This window comes from Acinonyx jubatus, chromosome B1 (assembly GCF_027475565.1).
Source record: "Acinonyx jubatus isolate Ajub_Pintada_27869175 chromosome B1, VMU_Ajub_asm_v1.0, whole genome shotgun sequence".
In the NCBI taxonomy this organism is placed as follows: domain Eukaryota; kingdom Metazoa; phylum Chordata; class Mammalia; order Carnivora; family Felidae; genus Acinonyx; species Acinonyx jubatus.
Genome location: NC_069382.1, coordinates 130,024,404 through 130,047,103, shown reverse-complemented (window position 1 = coordinate 130,047,103; position 22,700 = coordinate 130,024,404). Strand labels below are relative to the sequence as shown.

At 37.6% G+C, this 22,700-nt stretch overlaps 1 protein-coding gene and 1 long non-coding RNA gene across 3 annotated transcripts; one reads left to right on the top strand and one right to left on the bottom strand.

Moving 5' to 3' along the window:
• Positions 1-4,632: 4,632 nt before the first annotated feature.
• On the top strand, positions 4,633-12,414 carry SPP1 (secreted phosphoprotein 1). Of its 2 annotated transcripts, XM_015073631.3 has the most exons (7): positions 4,636-4,758; positions 5,844-5,908; positions 6,020-6,058; positions 9,132-9,212; positions 9,507-9,548; positions 10,601-10,879; positions 11,577-12,414. In XM_015073631.3, exons 2-7 carry the CDS (start codon positions 5,855-5,857, stop codon positions 11,979-11,981), a joined length of 900 nt encoding a protein of 299 aa, XP_014929117.1. In that variant the 5' UTR covers positions 4,636-4,758; positions 5,844-5,854; the 3' UTR covers positions 11,982-12,414. The 2 variants fall into 2 exon arrangements, with proteins under 2 accessions (XP_014929118.1, XP_014929117.1); XM_015073632.3 differs by lacking the exon at positions 9,132-9,212 and having other exon boundaries at positions 4,633-4,758.
• Positions 12,415-13,884: 1,470 nt separating this feature from the next.
• Positions 13,885-21,995, bottom strand: LOC128314512 (uncharacterized). Its single transcript, XR_008296244.1, has 3 exons — positions 18,960-21,995; positions 15,910-16,142; positions 13,885-14,729 (listed from the first exon to the last, which is right to left on the bottom strand). It is a non-coding gene; the product is annotated as an uncharacterized LOC128314512 (long non-coding RNA).
• Between the last annotated feature and the right edge of the window lie 705 nt (positions 21,996-22,700).

The window sequence follows — 22,700 nt, the reverse complement described above, 5'->3', positions numbered from 1 at the left end:
TCCTTAATAGGAACTGGCAAAACAAACAAAAGAAAAAACCTTAGTCAGGTGTGGCTAGAAAAATAACTGATTTGACTCCTTTTTTTTTAAGTATTATTTATTGGGGGGGGGGGAGTAGAGAGATAAGGGGAGCTTATCTGACAGCTTATCTGTGCTGACAGCAGAGAGCCTGAGGTGGGGCTTGAACCCAAGAACTGTGAGATCATGACCTGAGCCGAAGTCGGATGCTCAACTGACTGAGCCACCCAGGTGCCCCTTAACTGCTTTTTTTGTTGTCCAGCTTTTGTCCTATTTCTTCAGATTTTCTTCTTCTGTTCTATTTTAAAATGGTCACTTTTTCATATTAACCTTAAAATGGATTTTCTACCAAAGCTTACTCAAATATCTTATTTTAAATAAAAATTTTCATAAACCGATTTCGAAGAATGCTTTTCTCCCCTCACATTCATTCTGCAGAATGCTAATTACTGGTTGCTAATTGTGGCAAAATGCATCTTCCATACCAACAGGAACCTAAGCTGCTAGACTTTTTATTTGTACATTTCTGCAGCTTTGTCCCCAGCCCTCTTTGGGTCCTCTGTAACTACAAGCTTCTATATTGTTCCCCATACTGCTGCAGGTATAGCCTTCAATGCTGCTGTGATTGAGGTTGGCTGGAAAGAGAGACTTCCTGTTTGAGACCAATCCCAAAATACCCATCCTATTCTAGTGTAGACACAGGGTCTCCAACATATGACTTCCCTAGCCACGGTCCCACTGAGTTCACTATTTAACCTCACTCCCTTAATCTCATTGGCTAAACAAGTTCCAAATTTTTTAGTTGATTCTCATGAATAAAAGTCTCCGTGAGGCTCCATGAGGGTAATAATGGTGTCTTTTTAAGAAAAAAAAAATCAATAATTTAAGTCCACTTTAAACACTGTATCATTTAGGGGTGCCTGGGTGGCTCAGTCAGTGGAGTATACGACTTTGGCTCAGGCAGGACCTCATGTTCTATGGGTTCAAGTCCCATGTTGGGCTCTGAGCTGACAGGCTCAGAGCCTGGAGCCTGTTTCATATTCTGTGTCTCCCTCTCTCTCTCTCTCAAAATAATAAACACTAAAAAAAATTTAAAGAATGTATCACTTAAAAAGTGTTAGAATGCCCTCAGAGTCTGTGATAATACTTTAATAGAAAAACACTATCTGATTGGTGAGTATTGGCAAATATTAGATAACAGTATACGATATACTATGAATGCAAGCATAGTGCATTGAATTGAGAAGCACAAACTATGTGCTCAGAATTTATTAAGGATGGAGACTTGAATAGTTAATCACTAACAACTTATTGATGTTTATTTACTCTATAACAATTCTGTGCATCTAAAATGAAAATTTTTCTTTTGTTTTAAGTGAAACTAACGTTTGACAATAGACCACTTTTTCAGGAGCTGAATTTTGTTATTCAAGTTATTGAGCAATGGGCTAAAAGTTTTATGATGTTTGTTTCTTATATTTATGAAATGTTCTCATTTCATATCTGAACTCAAAAATAGCTTCCTCTTATCTTCCACCCTTGTGTCCTCTCCTCTAGTAAATAATGTCCCTCTTCCTTAGACTAAAAATGATGAATATTGTGGCTACAGTTCCCAACTTCTCTATGACAGATTAATGATGGTACCAAGATATCAGATTTTTATTTGAACATTGATTCAGGGGGAAAAAAATATTTGCAGAGCTGAAAATTTTTAAATAGTTGATTATACCTTCTAAGAATATAATTAGAAATATCCAAATAAGCTGGAAGTCAGTATTAAAAAATTCCACAAAACAGTGACGTCTGGACACTTAAATTTTCCCATTATATGGGAATTTTCATGTAATTCAAGAAAAAAAATATCACGTTCTTTATATGTTCCTCTTATAGTCTTTATATGTCCTCTTATAGTGTCTATATCTTAAAATCACAAATCACTGTCTACATTCCAGTTTAACAACTAAAGTTTTTCCTTTCCACATACAAGATTTACAAGGAATTTGACCAACTTGACCTTTTGATTCTAACAACCAGGCATTAGCCTAATCAAGAACGGAGATAGATCAAGCCTACAGATCAAGCCTCGCTGACCTCAATCGTTTAACATGTTAATTCTGATAGTTGAAAAATCTTATTCAGAAAAAATAAGCATCAGCAGCATATTTAATTGCAAAAAGCAAGAAGAACGAGCCTCTTCAAAAGTCGGAATGGCACACTATCCACTTCATACTTCACCTCCATTACAAACCACTTTATCTTCTCATCTCTGGAGCATCCCAGATGCATTCTTTAACTGTGAATTCACTAGTCTTTCCTCGGAATCAGTAACCTTTTGAGTGAGTGTGGGAAGTGGGGAAGGAGACAATGGTGTCTACCTGGGGCTGCAGAAAGCAATGACAGAGCAGAACAGGAATGCTTCAGTCCTCTTGGCCTCTGTGTTCCTGGTTATTGTGTTGCAGAGCATTGTTGGGAAATATTTTCTCGTCTGGCATTCCAAGAAATGGAAGGCCCCACAGCTGTTTTATAGTTCTGTCATTAAATACGGGAATGTCCTAGCCTGCCAGAATAAGAAAACTGATAGAACCAGATTTGTGGTCTGAAATCCCTTTCAGAAACGCCATCGTGTGGCACTTTGGAGCAATGACCGGAAGAGTCCTGTGGTGGGTCATACGGTTCATCTCAACCTGGCTAGTCTCCAGCGAAATCTATTCCTATAACTCTCTAAGTTCATATTAAATCATCCCCGTGGGCAGAGAGTAAACCATGGTGAAATCTGTGGAAATCTTGTTGTTTTTAGAATTTGTGAACTTCCCCTCACAAAATTGACAATATGACAAATTTATGTGTGTAATATGTTTAAAGGGAAAAAACAATTTTTAAAAGCAGGAATAAGAAGTCTGTTTTGAAACTTTACAACCTGTGTGCTTTATATTTTATGGAGATAGCTGCCAGCTGAATTATTAAAATGTGTGATTAGAGCCCACAAATCAATAATATCAATTCATTTGGGAGACATCCAAAATAGACATACCCTCCCCCCACCAAATGTCCACAAAACCTATGGATTATGGTTATACTAATAACACTGCAAGAAATTACTTAATCCATATTTATATTAAAAGCAGCATTTAGTAAATAAGAGCTGATACCTTAGATAGAACTAATAATTAAAAGGACCATTTATCATTAGTCTCATTTCACACATAATTCTTACAGTGGAGGTGTGAGATAAATGAATAGTGCAATCCCCATTTCACAAGGGAGAAAGGCAGATGAAGTAGTTAAGTAATCTCAAAACAATATTAAATATTTAAAATGGACTCAAAGCTTTGCTACCTCTCATTTCTGTTCCAATATTCAAGCTTCATCTGTAATTCTCTTTCATTTAAACACCTTTTAAATACCCAGTAAAGTTTTTTTTTAATATAAAAAATGTTTTTAATTTTATTAAGTAACCGACTTTATACATCCTGGGAGAAAAACTAGAAAAAGATAATTCATAAGTCAACCCATTCCTGTAGAGATGTGCAAATTACCCTATTGATGTACACAGTTTAAAGACCTTACATCTAGCCTCATTCTAATAACTGATTCCACTTAAAGACATTAAAATCATGACTCCCTGCTCTTCCTAAACATTTCAGTAATAGTTAACACACAAAGTGTTTAAAATATGCATATCATATGTGACAAGCATTGTTAGTTTTACACATACTAATTCATTTAAACTTCTCAAAACCCCCATGAGCTAGGTAATAGTGTGTGCATGTGACAGATGAAGAAACAAATACCAGAGGCTAAGTGATCTGCCCAAGGCCAAACAGCTAACTGGTGGCAGGGGGGAGTTAAAGCCACACTCCGGCCCCAGAAGCAGCATTCTCAAGCAGTAACACTGCTCCCAGTCAGAAACTGCCTTACTTCTGTAGCATATAGAGTAAATTACCATTCCTCTATTTTATCTACTGAATTATGAGATTCGTCACCTCCAAACAATTCAAACAGTGCGACAAAAATTCATGTCCTTGAAAGGTCATTGTGAATCCAACTTAATGGGTATAGATTTCTAAACATAGTTTTTAATGTTATTAATGTCATTTGTCTAAATGACAAGTTGTTACATACTTGAAATCACAAAACCGAGCTTGAGTACTGAAGGATGGAAGGAGCCTCTCTGAACTTTTCGTACACCTCAACAGTAGCCTTGCAGCTGTTAAACAAGTATAATTGTGAGGCACATGTGGTTGCATATATTACCTTAATCTGTTGTTTACCCCAAAAGAAACAAAAATCTATTCCATTTCATTTTATTTAGGACTGATTCATATTAATAATTTTTCTTCTAATTTAGAAATGATAAAACTCTTTAAAAGAACTAGTCATTCCTCCCCACTTTTTTAGAGGACCCCTCAATGCCCTTCCATGACGCTGAATGACAAGCCCATAAATGAAAAATCTAGTTAATGATATTGTACGTCAGTAATGTTTTAACTGCAGAGTAGTTTGTGTGTTTGTTTCTTTGTTTTTCTAACCACAAAACCAGAGGGGGAAGTGTGGGAGCAAGTGGGTGGGGCAGTGGCAAAAAAACCTCATGACACATTTCTCCGCCTCCCTGTGTTGGTGGAGAATGTCTGGAGCAGCATTTAAATTCTGGGAGGTCCTGGCTGTCAGCAGCAAGAAGAGAAGGCCAGGACTGCCACACTGTCCGGGACCGGGCTCTCTTCTCAGCAGCCACAGACCAAGGTAAGCCCGCAGTGCACTGTCCTATATACTCAGCTTCGTTTCAGGGCGAAGGGCAAGTGGTAAGGAAGAGTTTAACTGTAAAGCTGTTATGCAGACTTGTTCTTGTCTTTTCATTGAGCATGCCAGATACATTACAGATTTCCTGGAGGAAAGGTGACTGGCTGTTTTGAAAGCCAGTCGTATATATAACTCAGAAGCACTTTGAGTCCTCAAAAGAACTAACATTATTTCTTCCAATCAGAAAAAAATAAACATTCTATGCCCCTTTCAAATGATTACATATACATTAGTTTTAATGGATAGATGGTTGTGGAAGCATTTAAAAGGAAAAGGATCTTTAGTGGTAATGTAAGCTAATAATAATGCTATTTTTTGATGATTTAATGTATCCATCCTATTTTCAAGGGGGAAAAAAACCTCCCTGAATATTTTACTTCTGTATTTAGCCATTAAATTTTTCACCAAAATACTTGTATGACACTATGTAGACTTGTTATCATGAATAGAAAAGCTGTTGACTGTTTGCAGTGTTTTGTTTTTTGTTTCAAATTTCTAGAATGTCTTTCTTAAATAACTGAGTTTTGAGATGGCTTCATTCTACCTAAGTAGTATCTTTTTAATAATTTAAGAATCACATTTAACATGCATGCTTGAAAAATGGAGAAAGCAAGTTTCTTTCTGTAGTGTTATGTTCTTTTTGTGTTTTTCTTCTCTAAGAAATGAGTATACTAACACTAGCTTATTATTTTAATTAAATTACTAATGATCTGTTTGTAGGTTTAGACAGCTGGAGATATCAGGTAGTATTAGTAGAATCCCTGGAACTCTAAATTTTAAAGTTAAATATAGACTCGTAACATTCCTCTCTCCCTTACCTAATAGTGAGAGATGGAGAACAGAGATGGCATTACAAATATTAACTCAAAAGACCATAGTGAATGAAACAAAAGTTTTCTCCAAAAGGAAGAAAATGTCCTACAAAAAATATATTTTATTTGTAATTATTTTGTAATGTGGTAGCAAACAAAGGTATCACCGTTTTACCCTACAAAGAGATTAAATATTCCTTACAAAATGTTTTGCAGGAAAAATAACCATGAGAATTGCAGTGATTTGCTTTTGCCTCTTGGGCATTGCCTACACCATTCCAGTGAGTACAGCTGAATCTAAAGGAAATTTCTCAAAATACATGAATTGCGTGCTCCCATGTGCTAAGAACACATTCACATTGTAATCTTTCTTCATCTTTTCTGTTTCAAAGATTAAACAGACTGATTCTGGGAGCTCGGAGGAAAAGCAGGTAAGCATCTTTTAGGTTTATCATGTCCTTAAATTACTTATGCAGTTGTACAGGAGGCACCACAAACATATTTGTTGCCATTTTACTTATTTTCATAGTCATGCTGTTAATTGGTAAGTACCGACTGCCTGCTTTCAACCTAGGCCAGTACTAAGTACAGTTACAGATGGTCCTCAACTTATGATGGTTCAATTTACAAGTTTTCAACTTTATGACGGTGAGAAAGCCATATGCATTTAGTAAAAACCATACTTCAAATTTTGAATTTTGACCTTTTTCCAGGCTAACAATACATGGTACAATACTCCCTTGTGATGCTGGGCAGTGGTAGTGAACTGCAGCTTCCAGCCGGCTACATGATTACGAGGCTAATCACCAATATGCTTTCAACCATTCTGCACCAACACAACTATTCCGTTTTTCACTTTCAGTACAGTACTCAATACATTACATGAGATATTCAACGCTTCATTATAAAATAGGCTTTGTGCTAGATGCTTTTTCCCAACTGCAGGCTATGTAACCATTCTGAGCATGTTGAAGGTAGGCTAGGCTAAGTTATGACACTCGGTAGGTTAGGTGTATTCAATGCATCTCTGTATGACCACCATATTTTCAACTGCAATGGGTTTATTGGGACATAGCCCTTTTGCAAGTTAAGAAAGAGTTGGATAGGTTTTAGTAAGTATATGCTCTTAACATCAAATTAGATTTTTTTTATATAATAAAATAATGCTCTAGGCCATTATCACTTATGTAAGATGAATTCTATGAAGTCATGTGCCTTTCTTTCCATGAGTCAACATACCATGCTAGACGTAGAAAACTCCACCCTTTAGTAAGTTTAAAATTTGTCTCACATACTGGATAGTTTGTGTGACTCTAATATTCAAAATATCTTCTAAAATATTTGCTAAGAAGCCCATTATAAAAAGAAGGTCGTTTACACTGTTTAGATCTTGTCAGCTGACTTTAGATAACAATTCTCTACCCAAACAGAAGACCAAATCAAACCCTTTATTATAGCTTTTTGACCAGCACCATAGATGTATGTGCCTCTCCAAAACAGGTGAAACTGTGCCAGCCAAACAACAAATGGGCATTGTCCTGAGGAGCTCAGACAAAAAGGCACAGAGCTCAATGCCAGATGAACAGAATAAAGGCCGTAGAGAGTTGCCTGGGGTCACTGAGAATAGATTGCTTAATGAAGACATTTAGAGAAATATCGCTGTATGCACATTTGGGTGCGCAAGTAGGTGTTATAGGCATGTCCAATTGATTTGAGAAAACAAGTATTGAATCACAATAATAAACCAGAAAAATTAACATTTCCAGAAAAGATAGAGGTCACACTATTTGAGGCAAGAATTAGTGCTTTTAAGAGAACAAATATGGTACATGAAGCTATGACAGTACAAATCACTAAATGTCAGGGGAGTCAATCTTCCAGAATCCTAGAACCTTAGAACTAGTAGGAAATACGGGAAAGTTAATAGGAAACACCTCTGGAGATGAATACTGGTTATTTGTGAGTGTTAGGACTATTAGGGGGTTTAGTCTCCTTACTTTGTTCATCTATATTGTCTCCATATTACCTTGTTTTAAATCATAAATTGAACTTATAAATACATTCTCTATGAGCCCATATTACATGTCTCATCAGGAAATATATATATTAATTATTAATTATATGTAAGCTCTAACATATTTGTATATAATCTTTCCAAGAAGGAAACTTGAACTCATCTAGACCGGTAGTTTTCATATCGTTTTTAGGCAAGGAACCCCTTCTTTCAGCAAACGCTTTGAGAGAAGCCCACTGTGAATCTGCTCTGGTTAGAGCCAGCCGGCCTTGGGGAAACCCCAAGTGCCCCTGACTGGCTGCCTCCCCGCCCCTCCCCCACTCGGTGGCTGGCTGTGAAAGGGACTCTGTGGAACCACCAGGATTCTCATTCTCAATGACAGGGATGTGAAGGGATTGGCTCTGGGTGATACAGCCCATCAGATGACACTTATTCAGAGCAACTTCCGTTCCTCTGCACTAGGATAATCATTTTCCGGATAAATAACTTGGCTAGAGGAAAAACCATTCATGTCTCTGGCACCTTAGAGCAACAGAACTGTGTGCTGATGTTAATATTCTATTTCTGCACCGTCCACTCAGAGAGCAGCTAGACACATGTGGCTATTGAATGAAAAATGTAGCTAGTGCAACTGAGGAACTGAATTTTTATTTTACTTAATTTTAATTAAATAACCACATGTTATATAGCTGGAGGATACCATATCAGACAGCACAGCCTTAGAGAGTTCCCCCTTGTTCCATAGAGGAAACAATGAAGATCACCACTAATTAAGGAACTTCTGCTTTAGCTGTGCTTTATCTGAGAAGAAATTTCAGCTAGCAAGCACAGGACTGCGCAGTATTCAGTATGCACAGAATGCATCAGTGCAAAGAGCCAGTTTGCCTGGATTTGAACCCTGGCTCTGCCACTTTCTACCACTAACCTTCCTTGTGGTTGAGTTTCTCCTGATCTGTAAAATGGGAATAATAATGATACTCATCTCACAGGGCGTTGAGAGGATTAAATGAATAAATATTTGTAAATCACTTTGAAAGAGTGCCTGGCCCACAGTAAGTGCTATGTAAGAGTATATTAAATGAATCTCAGGACACCTGGGTGGCTCAGTTGGTTGGGCATTTGACTTTGGCTCAGGTCATGATCTCACGGTTCGTGGGTTCCAGCTCCTCGTCGAGCTCTGTGCTGACACCTCAGAGCCTGCTTCAGATTCTGTGTTCCCCTCTCTCTCTGCCCCTCCCCAGCTTGGACTCTCTCTCTCTCTCTCAAAAATAAATAAACACTAAAAAAAAATTTTTTAAAGAGTATATTAAATGAATCTGCAATGCAAATAAATGCTAAAAGAGGTATCTAAAGCTCTGGTTGACCATATACATGCATATTATTCTTATCCATCAAGGTCAGTGAAGTGTAGTTGTTTTTTTCAGCTTATCTCTTAGAGATCCTTTATGTTTCTTTTTTTAATAATGACAAATATGCAACATTTTTTGTAGCTTTACAACAAATACCCAGGTGCTGTAGCTACATGGCCAAAGCCTGACCCATCTCAGAAGCAGACTTTCCTAGCACTACAGGTATTTTTAATTTTAACTAATTGTAAAAATTAAATTTTTCACAATTAGAAAACAGCAACAAGAAGTAGCCATCATGCAGGCCTTTTGGGCCAGTTAAATGGAGCCTTCCGGCCCTTGGGTAAATGTGAGCTTCGGCTAGCAATTGATCTGGTCAAGTGGCTTCCTCCCACTTTAAGCCACCCACTTTTGAGGCTGAAAACTGAGAACTGCTTGGGACAGCAAAGGCTGACTGTTGAATTAAAATGTTAGGCACGTTTGATGTTCACTGCCTGATATGTGTCCCTCCTTCTTCAGAATGCTGTGCTCTCTGAAGAAACTGATGACTTCAAACAAAAGGTAAGTTCTCACCTGGAATCAGAGGCTGACCATGCCTTAGAGAGATGAAAGAAGCCACTCTTCCTCCGAATGACATTGCCCAGGTTCAAGTCTGACAAGATTCTGTTAGCAAATTTCCCAGTAAATTGCCAGTCTAAAACTTGCTCAGAAGAAAAACACGTATTTACCAAATGGCAGAAATATCGGATTTCTTCAGATAAGTTTAGGGTGGCAGGAAGTGTTTGCCAATGTCTGTTATTTGAAATACTAAGCCTCTTAACATTTTATTTAAGGTATTTTGAAGATGTTTTTTCCAATATCCGATAAGCACCTAATTAATGCCTATGAAAGCCAAGATTTTGTCTCCAAGGAACATTACTGTTCCTAACATAACTGTTTATGTGAGAACTATTCTTTTTATTAGGACTATTAATATATTTGCTAAACAGAGAGATAAGTTAAATTTGTTTTCCTTAAGATCTGTTTGAATATGTTAAGAATCTCTAATTAGGAAAGCTACATAAATAACCCAGTATATTTGCGAATCAGAAGTTTAATAGACATTAACTGGTTAATTTAATTGACAGCTTTGAGCTGCAATTTATCCACCTTTTGTTTATCCATGCTAATAAGGAGGTGGTTTTAGGTTTCGGTGCGTGCATTAATATATGGGTGCTCCAATATCCTGAAAATTCTTATTGCAAATAGAACAAATAATCTCACAATTATGTATCTGTATTTATTTCATCATTGAATTTGGTCAGTTAAATAATATCTAATATGAACGAGGAAAAGCAATGTTATTAATTTAAATGTCATACTCACATATATTGCTTGAAATTGTCTATGAAAATAATTGTTTATGGAAAATCAAGCAACACACCTCAAATTATGATTCCACTATCCTTGTGTTAAAACAAAATTGGAAGATACTCACATTTGCTCCTAAAAGTCACTGAGTACATTGTTCTGAATGCAAAGATTCTGAAAACAAAATAGTTTGAAAGACACTGTAAAGACTAAGGGAAAATAAAAACCTTTACCCGAATTTTTCTGGCCATCTTGATTTTTAGGCCCTTGCAAGTAAGTCCAATGAAAGCCATGATGTGGATGATGAAGATGATGAAGACGATGTAGATAGCCAGGACTCCGTTGATTCCCATGACACAGATGACGACTCTAACCAGTCTGATGAATCTGATGAACTGGTCACTGACTTTCCCACCGATGTTCCAGCAACCCAATTTTTCACCCCAGCTGTCCCCACAAGAGACTCATATGATGGCCGAGGTGATAGTGTGGCTTATGGACTGAGGTCCAAATCTAAGAAGTCCCACAGATATGAAGACCAGGTAAATCCTTTAACAGACACATCAGATATTTATGATTAGAGCCCAATTCTAGGAACTCCAGCTGTGCATATGCACATTCATTCATTCAGTTAGCATTATTAATTTATGACTCCAGAACACAAATATTTTTCCCATTGGTGATTTTATGTTTAAGGCCATGCTTATTTCTCCCTAATTTTGCCTCTCAATCACAATGCTCTTTTTCCAAATCCTGGCTATAAAGCATTTATTCTATTCACTTTTTTAGATTAAAGGAAAAAAAAAACTTTGGAAAACAGCAATTATCTTCACAATATAATGGTCATGTTTTGAAGCTAAATACCTAAGATGAATTGGAGAGTGGCAAATGACACTAAATGTGTAGTGGAAGAATCTGTATTTGACACATAGCCTTGCCATTTACTATTCATTTTACTTTTTAACTTTCAATTCATTTTCCCTTTATGTAAAACAGGGATAATGAGACTTAATTCATAGTCTTCATCATATGCATAATTGATGTACCTGTTAAATTAAAGGAGATGAATATGTGAAAAGGCTTGGCAAAATGCAAAGTAACATGCTAGTCCCGGTTTTTGCTTTGGCCAAATTTAGACAATTTTCAGTATAAATTGGACTAAAAGTTAGGAAGCAGAATTACTACGCGCCCATCCCTGACTATTCATTTCATCTTTCTTCCATTTGTTCTGTGATTCAGTATCCTGATTCTACAGAGGAGGACTTCACATCACTTGTGAAAAGTCAGAGTATGGAAGATGACTTCAATGCCGTCCTCCTTTCCCACACCGTGCGGCGGTCTCCTGACAGGGACAGCCATGTGAAGGACAGTCAGGAAACGAGTCAGGTGGATGACCACAGTATGGAAACCAAGAGCCGCAAGCACTCCAAAGAGTATAAGCTGAAGGCAAGTGATGAGAACAATAAGCATTCCCATGAGATTGGTAGTCAGGAAAGTTCTGATGTCAGCAGTGAGCTTGTTGGCCAAACAGTTCAAAGCAATGAAAAGGAGCTAGTCCAACACCCTGAGAGTGAGGAACAAGATAAACACCTGAAATTTCGCGTTTCTCATGAATTAGATAGTGCATCTTCTGAGGTCAATTAAAAGGAGAAAATGCAGTTTCTTACTCTGCTTTTAGTAAAAAGAAGAAAAATACATGATAGCAAGATGGGAGACAATATGAAATGCTTATTTCTCAGCTTAGTTGGTGAATGTATATGTATATGGATCTGGAAATAGATACTATTTTTGGTCATTAGTTTAGTGTGTCGCTTCATGGTAACATCCTTGTAAACTAAAGCTCCAGGGTTTGGTCTATGTTCTTTCCATGTAAGAAATGCAAACTGTCACCGCATTTTAATGTTTGCTATTCTTTTATGAATGGAAATTTATGTAGAAGCAAACAAAATACTTTTACACACTTATAAAAGAGAATATACAATTTTATGTCACTATAATCTTTTGTTTTTTAAATTAGTGTACATTTGGTTGTGATTATTTTTTGTGTGTGTGAATAAATCTTATACCTCAAGTATAATGAGAGTTTGGTGGTATCTGTGGCTTTTCTTCCCCCCCCAGCTTTATTGACATAAAAATGACATATAACATTGTGTACATTTAAGGTGTACCACGTGATGATTTGATGCACTTATATACTGAAAAATGATGACCACCATAACATTGGTTAACACCTCTATCTCGTCACCTCCTCTATCCTATCACATAATCATCACTTTTTTGGGTGAGAGAGTTTAAGATGCACTGTCTTAGCAATCGGTTGCTTTTCTTATTTTTATTTTTTCCCACAATTGCCCAGCCGTTAACAAGTGTAACTACTTTAATGAACCTGCTAAACTTAGTAGAGAGCAATCTAGGGTCTTCTGGATTAACTGTACAGTTCCTGGCTGAGCTAAAGTTCCTAGTTAAGGTAACAGAATTCAAGTGGGGGGTGATATTCAGCCAGGAATTCTCCAACCATGCAGGACTCCACAGGCCACATACACCCAATGGAGCACCTTTTTCTAATTTTCACAAAGCTGATACGAAAGCTAATGAAAGCCTGTATGCAATATGCAATCACAAATCAATTTTATTGTTTCTCTCACTCACCATTAATTTGCTCAGCAAATGTATTGCTTTCTTGCCCTTGGAAGAAACCCTGATAGATTCCATAGATATTTTTTCCCATAGCTATTTTGATCCCTCGTTGATAACAATCAGTTCCCTTGTACTGGAAAATTCTTACATGCAGTTTCAGGTAATAATCAAGATTTTCAATTTCATTCAAAACTAAAAGTTCTGGAAGCCTGAAGTCGAGCAAGCATTTTTAGTTCCATGGCTAGCTCCTCTGCTCTTTCTGAAACTAGAAATCCCATTTGGAAATTTAAAAATTCTTTATTAAATAACTTTTAGGACAAAAGGGGAATAATTAAGAATTTATAAAAAAGAATTGTATGAAAACACAAAACCAATAGAGTATAGTTAAATCAGTGATCACAGAAAATCCATAGCCTTAAATTGCTGCAGCTACAAACACATTAAAAAAAAGAAAAGAAATTGAGCTCCCATCTTCAAAATTTGAAAAGAGCAAAAGAAACCAGAAGGAAGGAGATAATAAATAAAAGAGCAAAAGTAATGAGGTAGAGAACAGAAAAATAGTAGAAACTAATAAATCAAAATGTTTTCTGTTTGTGAAAAACAACAACAACATAATAGATAAACCATGAACTAACCCAGGGCGCCTGGGTGGTTCAGTCATTTAAGCATCCGACCTCGGCTTAAGTGATGATATCATAGTTAGGGAGTTCGAGCCCTGTGTTGGGCTCTGTGCTGACAGCTTGCAGCTCACAGCTTGGAGCCTGGAGCCTGCTTCAGATTCTGTCTCTGTCTCTCTGCCCCTCCCCTGGTGGCGCTCTGTCTCTCTCTCTCAAGTATAAATAAAAAATAAACATTAAAAAATTTTTTTAAGTAAAAAAAAATAAAAACCACTAACTAACCCAATAAAGGAAGAAAGCACAAATAAGAAATAAAAACAAGGAGATAACCAATGAAAGGTGAGTTTTTAAATATCAAAAGACTACTTTATACAACTCATACAAATAAAATGGAAAACCTATATGAATTGGATTATTTTCTAAGAAAATACAATTTACCAAAATTGACCTTGCTATACATGGAAAGCATAAATAGACAGATTTCTATAAAGGAAAGAGAAGAAGTTATCAAACAACTAACAGTAAAAATTAGACCCAAATGATTTTACAGGGGAATTCTATCAAATTTTCAAAGTCCAGATAAGCCCAATATCATTTAAATAGTAGCACAGAGGGAAAACTCTCATATGATCTTTATGAAACAAGTATAATTTTAACACCCAAACCTGGTAAATATTACACACACACGCAAACACACATAGACACACACGAGAAAACTATAAAGCAATCTCACTCATGACTAGGAATGGAATAATCCCAAATAAATGTCAGCAAACAGAATCTAAAATCAAGTTTAAGGAGTGTATCATAATTGAGGGGTGAGGTTATTCCCAGACAACGAAGCTTCAATATTAGTAAATACATTAGCAGTTCATCATGTAGTTAGATCTAAGGAGAAAAATGTTGATTAGATGTGTAGATGATAGAAAGGATTTTGTGTTAGTGAGCTACTACTACTGTGAAAATAGTAACAAACACCCCCGATATCTCAGTGGCTTACCACATCAAATATTTTTCTTTTTTTCACTCTCCAGTCTGTGGGTTGGCAAGGGTGGTTATGCTTGAGGCTGCAGGATGGATTCAGGTCTACTCCATATGCTCCTCTATTTGGATCATCAACTACTCAGGGCATGTCTTTCTGATGGTAGAGACAGAAACACAAAAGGGGTGAGTAGAAACATATGATGCTTTGGAATCTGAACTTGACAAACTACCACTGTTGATCAAATGCCATCATTTAAAGCAAGTCACATGCTCAAACCCGAAACCAGTGTATAGGTAAGTATTCTCTCCCAACAATATATATCATGATAGAAGAAGGGAAAAAAGAAATAATTGTGAACACATAATAAAATGTAGCATAGCTTTTGAAAATTTTAACACTCATTCTTTTTTTTTTATATGAAATTTATTGTCAAATTGGTCTCCATATAACACCCAGTCCTCATCCCAACAGGTGCCCTCCTCAATACCCATCACCCACCCTCCCCTCCCTCCCACCACCCATCAACCCTCAGTTTGTTCTCAGTTTTTAAGAGTCTCTTACGTTTTAGTTCCCTCCCTCTCTAACCTCTTTTTTTTTTTTTTTTACTTCCCCTCCCCATGGTCTTCTGTTAATTTCTCAGGATGCACATAAGAGTGAAAACATATGGTATCTGTCTTTCTCTGTATGACTTATTTCACTTAGCATAACACTCTCCTGTTCGATCCACGTTGCTACAAAAGGCCAGATTTCATTCTTTCTCATTGCCACATAGTATTCCATTATGTATATAAACCACAATTTCTTTATCCATTCGTCAGTTGATGGACATTTAGGCTTTCCATAATTTGGCTATTGTTGAAAGTGCTACTATAAACATTGGGGTACAAGTGCCCCTATGCATCAGCACTCCCGTATCCCTTGGGTAAATTCCTAGCAGTGCTATTGCTGGGTCATAGGGTAGATCTATTTTTAATTTTTTGAGGAACCTCCACACTGTTTTCCAGAGCGGCTGCACCAGTTTGCATTCCCACCAACAGTTAACACTCATTCTTAATTTCATAAAAATAAAATTAAAATTAAGAGATACTTTCTTGACATGATGAAATGTTTCACATCTCAGCTCAAAAACCAGCATCACACTTAATGGAGAAACAATAGAGGCAGCATTGGAGATAAGAGCCAATGATCACAAGTATATAGATGCATAAGATTTGAGAAAGAATTAAATTATATCTCTATATAGATCATGTAATACTACACCTAGAAAACAGAACCAGTACTGAATAATTTCTGTAAGGTACCATAATATAAAATGTACCTGAAACACACATACCAAAATACAAACAGTAACCATTTAAAGATATGTCATTTAATATCAGAACAAAACCAGGGGCGCCTGGGTGGCTCAGCCGGTTAAGCATCCGACTTCAGCTCCGGTCATGATCTTTGTGAGTTTGAGCCCCACGTCGGGCTCTGTGCTGACAGCTCGGAGCCTGGATCCTGCTTCGGATTTTGTGTCTCCTTCTCTCTCTGCCCCTCCCCCACTTGTGTTCTGTCTCTCTCTGCCTATCAAAAATAAATAAATGTAAAAAAATTAAAAAAACTATATTAGAAAAAACTGTGAAACACTTCTGTAAGCCAAAAAAGACTTGAATAAATGGAAAGACATCATTTGTTCTCATATAGGACAACTGAATACCACAAAGATGACAACCCTCCCCATGCAATATATAAATGTGATTCCAATTAAAATGAAGGTAAACTTTTTCCTAGAGTTATGCAAACTGATTCTAAAGTTCATGTGGAAAAATAAACATACAATAATGGAAGGGAAATAAAAGCAGTAAGAGAGGACTAGCCCTAACAAGTATTAAATCAGGCTATAAAGCCTCTCTAATAAAAATACTGTGGTACTGGGGCACCTGGGTAGCTCATTTGGTTAAGCGTCCAACTTCAGCTCAGGTCATGATCTCACGGTTCGTGGGTTCGAGCTTCGCATCAGACTCTGTGCCGACAGCTCAGAGCCTGGAGCTTGTTTCAGATTCTGTGTCTCCCTCTCTCTCTGCCCCCCCCCCCCACTCATGCTCTGTCTCTCTCTGTCTCACAAATAAATAAACATTAAAAAAAAATACTGTGGTACTGGCAAACAAATAGAGTGGGAAGGGAGTAGTAAATCTAAAAACCGACCCAAGTACCTATGAAAATTAGTATATGGCATCTAAGATCACTTGGGAAAACATGGACTTTTAAATAAATGATGTTGAGTGACTGGATACCCATTTGGGAAAAGATAAAATTGGGTCCGTAACTCTCACTGTACATCAGAAAAATCTCCAGATAGACCAGAGATGTAAATTTAAAAGGAAAGTATAAAGGGCACCTGGGTGGCTTAGTTGGTTAAGTATCCAGCTTCAGCTCAGGTCATGATCTTGCAGTTCTAGAGTTTGAGCCTGCATCAGGCTCTCTGCTGTCAGCGCAGAACCCTCTTCAGATCTTCTGTTTCCCCTCTCTCTCTCTAGCCCTCTCCCTCTCTCTCTCTCTCTCTCTCTCTCTCTCTCTCTCTAGTGTGCGCATGCTCTCTCTCAAAAATAAACCTTAAAAAAATAAATAAAAGGGAACTATAAAACCATTAGACAAATACATGAGGGAGTTACTTTATAACTTGGGTGTGGGAAAAGCTTTTTAACTATGAGAAGACCCAATCCCCTATCACCTGCTATAAACTAAATGTTTGTGTCCCTCCAAAATTCACTTGTTGAAACCTAATCCCCAACATGAGGGTATTAGAGGTGGGGTTTGTGGGAAGTGATTAGGTCATAAGAGTAGAGTCCTCATGAATGGGATCGATGTCCTTATAAAAGAGACCCCTGAGAGCTCCCTGGCCCTTTTCACCATGGGAGGACAAGGGAAGAAAATGGCTATCCATGATCCAGGAAGCAGGCCCTTACCAGACACCAGCTCTACTGATGCCTTGATCTTGAATTTCCCAGCCTCCAGAACTGTCAGAAGTAAATATCTGTTGTTCATAAGGCACTGAGTCTTTTTGGTACTTTGGTTACAGTAGCTCAAACAGGCTAAGACCCCACCGTCCTTGAAGCCATCATTAGTGAGGTACAGCAGTCCCTTGGAACCTGCTTCATTTAGCACTTCATCACAATCAACCACAGGTAATAGCTTTACTAATTGTGTTGTCCCTGCCTGACAAAATACAAGCATCCCTTTTCCCACTGGCGAGCAGCTTAAAACTATGCTCAAATCCAAACACATACCGATTTAATTCAGAAACTGTATCTCTGAATGGTAGCATTATTCAAAGACTATTCTCTCAACTCTACTAGTCTGGGTTCAATTAGAAAACAGGAAACAGACTAGTAATTTGAACAGGGAAAGTTTAACATAAAACATTACTAACTAGAAACAGAATATTAACCAGATGAGATAAAAGAGAACCTAAACAGCATCACAAGGCTAACAGTACCCAAATAAGGGACAATTTGCAAAGAGGGGCCCTCTCCCTAAAACTGAGATTCAGACTTCATTAGAGAGAATGTAGCTACAGCCCAGGAGATGGTAGAGAAGTTTGCTACAGCTGATCCATAGCTGGTGGGCTGAAGTTGGCAAACAGGACACTTCCCACTGGAGATCCAGGAGACTGATGCCAGCAAGCAGGAAGCCACAGGCCACCACTGCGAGCAAAATACTGCAGGCCAAGGTACCAGAAAAACTAACTGGAGAGTGACTGCCACTGGGCGTTCTTGCACAATGCTTGCACAGGAGGAGCAAAAAAGAGAGAACACAGGCCAGCAAGAGAAGCCTGTTCCCTGCAGTGTCCCTCCAGTGCCATCTACTGACAAAGCTTCCCACTGTGCCAGCTGGCAAAGGAAGCATGTTTATAGGGTCCAATTCTAGTATTACAAAGCAGGACAGCAGTAAACTGATAGCTGTCACAGGCTTTGGGGGTGGGTGGGGGGGAGGTGATTCCTGTTCCTTGGGTAAAATGAATAAAAACGGAGCCAGGGAAATCTCTTCAAGGATAGAATGCAAGGGAGACCTTAAACACAAAATGGGGTCACAACCAAGGGACTCAAGACCAACTTGAGGATTTCCATTGGCCAAAACTGGAGTAATTTGAGAATAAAAAGAATAATGGCAAAAATGAATTCTAACAGACTGAACTTTTTTTTAGTTTCATTAGTCTATAGTGTACGCATAGAAGAAGGAAAGATCTTCTTTACAGATGAATGCCAGCTAATAGTAAATGTAGACAGGATGATGAAATTTGAAAATCATTTTGCCACCCACAGTGTACTATTGATTCAGGAAATGACCTCTAATGAATGTTAAAATAATTGCACAAAATGTCACTGGCAACAAGATTATCACCTGGTCTTAGAAGATCATCCCACAAATTAGTAATTCCAAAGGAAGAAGAGATTTGGTGGTCACCACGTTCATCCAGGAATCAAACTTAGCTTCACAAATGGGACGACTAGGTATGTGTCCTAATGTCATGCAATAAGAAACATGCACCATCACCTGTGAAACGTTTTTGTAGAAAAATGTCTAACAGAATCAAATCAGAAAACAAACAGACTCAGAGTTTGAGTTACTCTACAATGCAACTGGTCTGAACTTTCCAAAAAGTTAAGTTTCCAGATAAAATACAGGACACTGTGTTAAATTTGAATGTCAGATGAATGACAAGATCATCTTTTAGTGTAAGCATGGAATATGTTATACTAAGGGATGATTCATTGTTTAGCTGACATTCAAATTAACTGAACATTCTGTATTTTTATTTTCTAAATCATTCAATCCTGGAAAAGAAGGGTGTTAAACTATTCGAGATTAAAAGCATAAACGGGCATAACCAAGGGCAAAACCTGAACTTTGTTGGCAGCTGGATTGAGAAAGAAACAAGACTATAAAATACATTTTGGGGACAATTACAGTAATTTGAATATACACAGTACGTTAGATGATATTGTGGAACTATTGTTAATTTTCTTAGGTGTGATCATGGCATCATATTTATGAAATGAATTTCCATATTCTTCAGAAATGTATAAATGAAATATTTAGGAGTGATGTGCCATGGTTTTTGTAATTTACTTTCCATTGATTCAGGAAAAAAAAAAACAGTACACAGGATAAAGAAACTAATGTGGTAAAATGTATTATTCTTTCAATTTTTCTCAAGGTTTTGAAATGTTGAAAAATTAAGGGTAGGAGGAAGGAGCTAGCAGAGTAGAAAAATTTATGATGAATAATGTCCTTAAAATAATTCTTGGGTGCCTGGGTGGCTCAGACTGTTAAGCGTCCGACTTTGGCTCAGGTCACGATTTCACAGTTCGTGGGTTCGAAACCCGCATCAGGCTCTGTGCTGACAGCTCAGAGCCTGGAGCCTACTTCAGATTCAGTGTCTCCCTCTCTCTCTGCCCCTCCCCCACTCACACTCTGGCTCTCTATCTCTCTCTCTCAAAAAAATAAATATTAAAAAAATATTTTTAATATCTTATATATTGATACAAAAGTATTAGAGCAATTCCTTCATGGCTTACTTCTTACATAAAGTCAAGGAAAAGGAATTAATACATTTTTATAAATAAAAAAACTGTTTAAACTGTGTCCCATCACATATGTATCCACTAATAACCCTGTAGACACTCACTTCGGATGCAATCTGACAATCTTATCATCCTTTTTCCATGTCAATAGCATAACCTAACCAGGATTTGGAACTATTTTTTACTGGTCCCTGGCACAGCCTTTTCGTGCATCTCATACTCAATTTTTCAGGTTTCTAGTAACAATGGTTCCAAAGAATGTTTGATTGTAATTATAATGGTAACAACAAAACTCCCCGGGGGGTCAGTCTCCCCTGTGGAGCAGGGCAGAGGCAAATAACTAAAGCAGTTCTGCTCTCGATCTGCACTCAGCAGGCAAAAAAAGGACTTTAAAACCCTGTTTGTAGAGATTGAAGAAAAAACGATTTTCTACTTCACAATTTCATGAGGCAGTTTTTTACACATCTTCAATTTAGTGAATTCACGTACTAAAGCATTATGTATTGTGTTCTCCACTTGCAACATCCAGAACCAGAGTACACATTCTCTAACACATCGCATGTTCAACTGCAGTATTGTTTCCACGCGGTCTCTTTGACTTCATCTATTTTATTCCAAACACGTTAATGATTCATGTCTGACTCATCTAATCTGCTTGTTTTAATCCAAAGTGCAGCTACATATTGCATATTAGGTCCAAATCTCCAATAATATACACCCCCCCCACCCCCAAGTGCAAACAAATAAATGTGGGAGATCCATGAGGCTGAACATACTCACCTAGTCAAATTGAAAGCAAAGGTCAGCAACTAAATAGACAAAAGCTCAGTTGCCTTTGAGAAACTACCAAAAGAATATGGGGCAGACCTAAGGGAAAATTCAAAAGAAGTGTCCTAAAGGTGACCTAAGTATTACCACCACCACTTATATCATATCAAGGTGATACTTTGAAGTTATTATTTGGATGTTATTGAGTAAAAGTACAGAAGTTTTGCATGGAAATGATATATCCAACTTCTTGAAGGTGAGAAAGGGTGAGGGGAGGCCTACCCCTAGGTAAAACTCAAATACCTGACTTTCTCCACACATCACCCCTCATTCTAGATACTGATGGTGGAGAGGAAGGGGATTAAGTGCTAAGGCTGACATGTTCTTCTAAAGAAGTCCCCCATTGTCTTAGTCTGTTAGGGCTGCTATAACAAAAATACCACAAACTGTGTTGTTTATAAATAAGAGAAACTTATTTCTCACAGTCCTGAAGGCTGAGAAATCCAAGATCATGGCACCAGAAGATTTGGTGTTTGGTGAGAGCTCTGGTTCATAGACAGCCATCTTTTCACTGTGTCCTCATGTGGTGAAAGGGACTAGGGATCTCTCTGGAGCCTCTTTTATGAGGTCGGTCATTCTGGGCTGAACCCTCCTGACCTAATCACATCTCCCAAATCCCATCACATTGGGATTAGGATTTTAACATATGAACTTGGTCAGGGAGGGAGGCATACAAACAGTTGGTTTGTAGCACCTATCCTTCAGCCTCTAAGTATTTCGAGATGGGTCAAGCAGAATACAGGCAGACTCTCCCTGGCAGTGTGTCCAAAGCCCTTCTGGAGGTGTCAGATCAATAATCTAACCTAACTTCACAAACTAGACAAACAAGAGCAAAACAAACCCAACACAAGCAGCAGGAGGGAAATAATAAAGATAAGAGCGGAAATCAATGAAAGTGAAAACAGAAAAGTAATAGAGAAAAGTAATTAAACAAAATGCTGATTCTTTGAAAAAGAAATAAAATTGAAAATCCTCTAGCAGGATGGACACAAAAAAAGAGAATACATAAATTATGTCAAAATCAAATAGGAGATTACAACAGATCCTGCAGCCATTCAAAGGGTAATAAAGAAATACTACTGTTAGGAGCTAATTGTGCTCCCCGCCCACCCCGCCAAGTATGTTGAAGTTCTAATTCCTACATCTATGAATGTGGCCTTGTTTAGAAATTGGGTCATTGCAGATGTCATTAGTTTAGTTGAGATGAAGATATACTGAGTAAAGTGGGTTCCTAATCCAACATGACTGATGTCTTCATAAGAAGGCAATTTGAAGACAGAGAGACACACAGAGAGAACACCATGTGACACCAAAGGCATCACATGTGATGTCACAGGTCACCCTGTGACACCAAAGATTGGAGTGATACAGCTGCAAGCTAAGGAATACCACGTGTTCCCAGCAAACCACCAGAAACTAGCAAAAGGAAAGCAAGAGTTCCATTATAGGGCTCAAGAGGAAACAAGGCCCTAATGATACCGTAATTTTACACTTCTGGTCTCTAGAACTGTGAAACAACACATTTCTGTTGTTTTAAACCACCTAGGTCGTGATATTTTATTACAACAGCACTAGCAAACTGGCACATCTATGAACAATTTACCTTCCTAAGGGGTAAAGAAATAGAAGAAATAAATAAAGAAGAAATTTCTCGGAAGAAATAGAGCAACTCCTCAAAATCAATAAACTACCAAAACTCTGTCAAGATGGAATTGATAGGGGCGCCCGG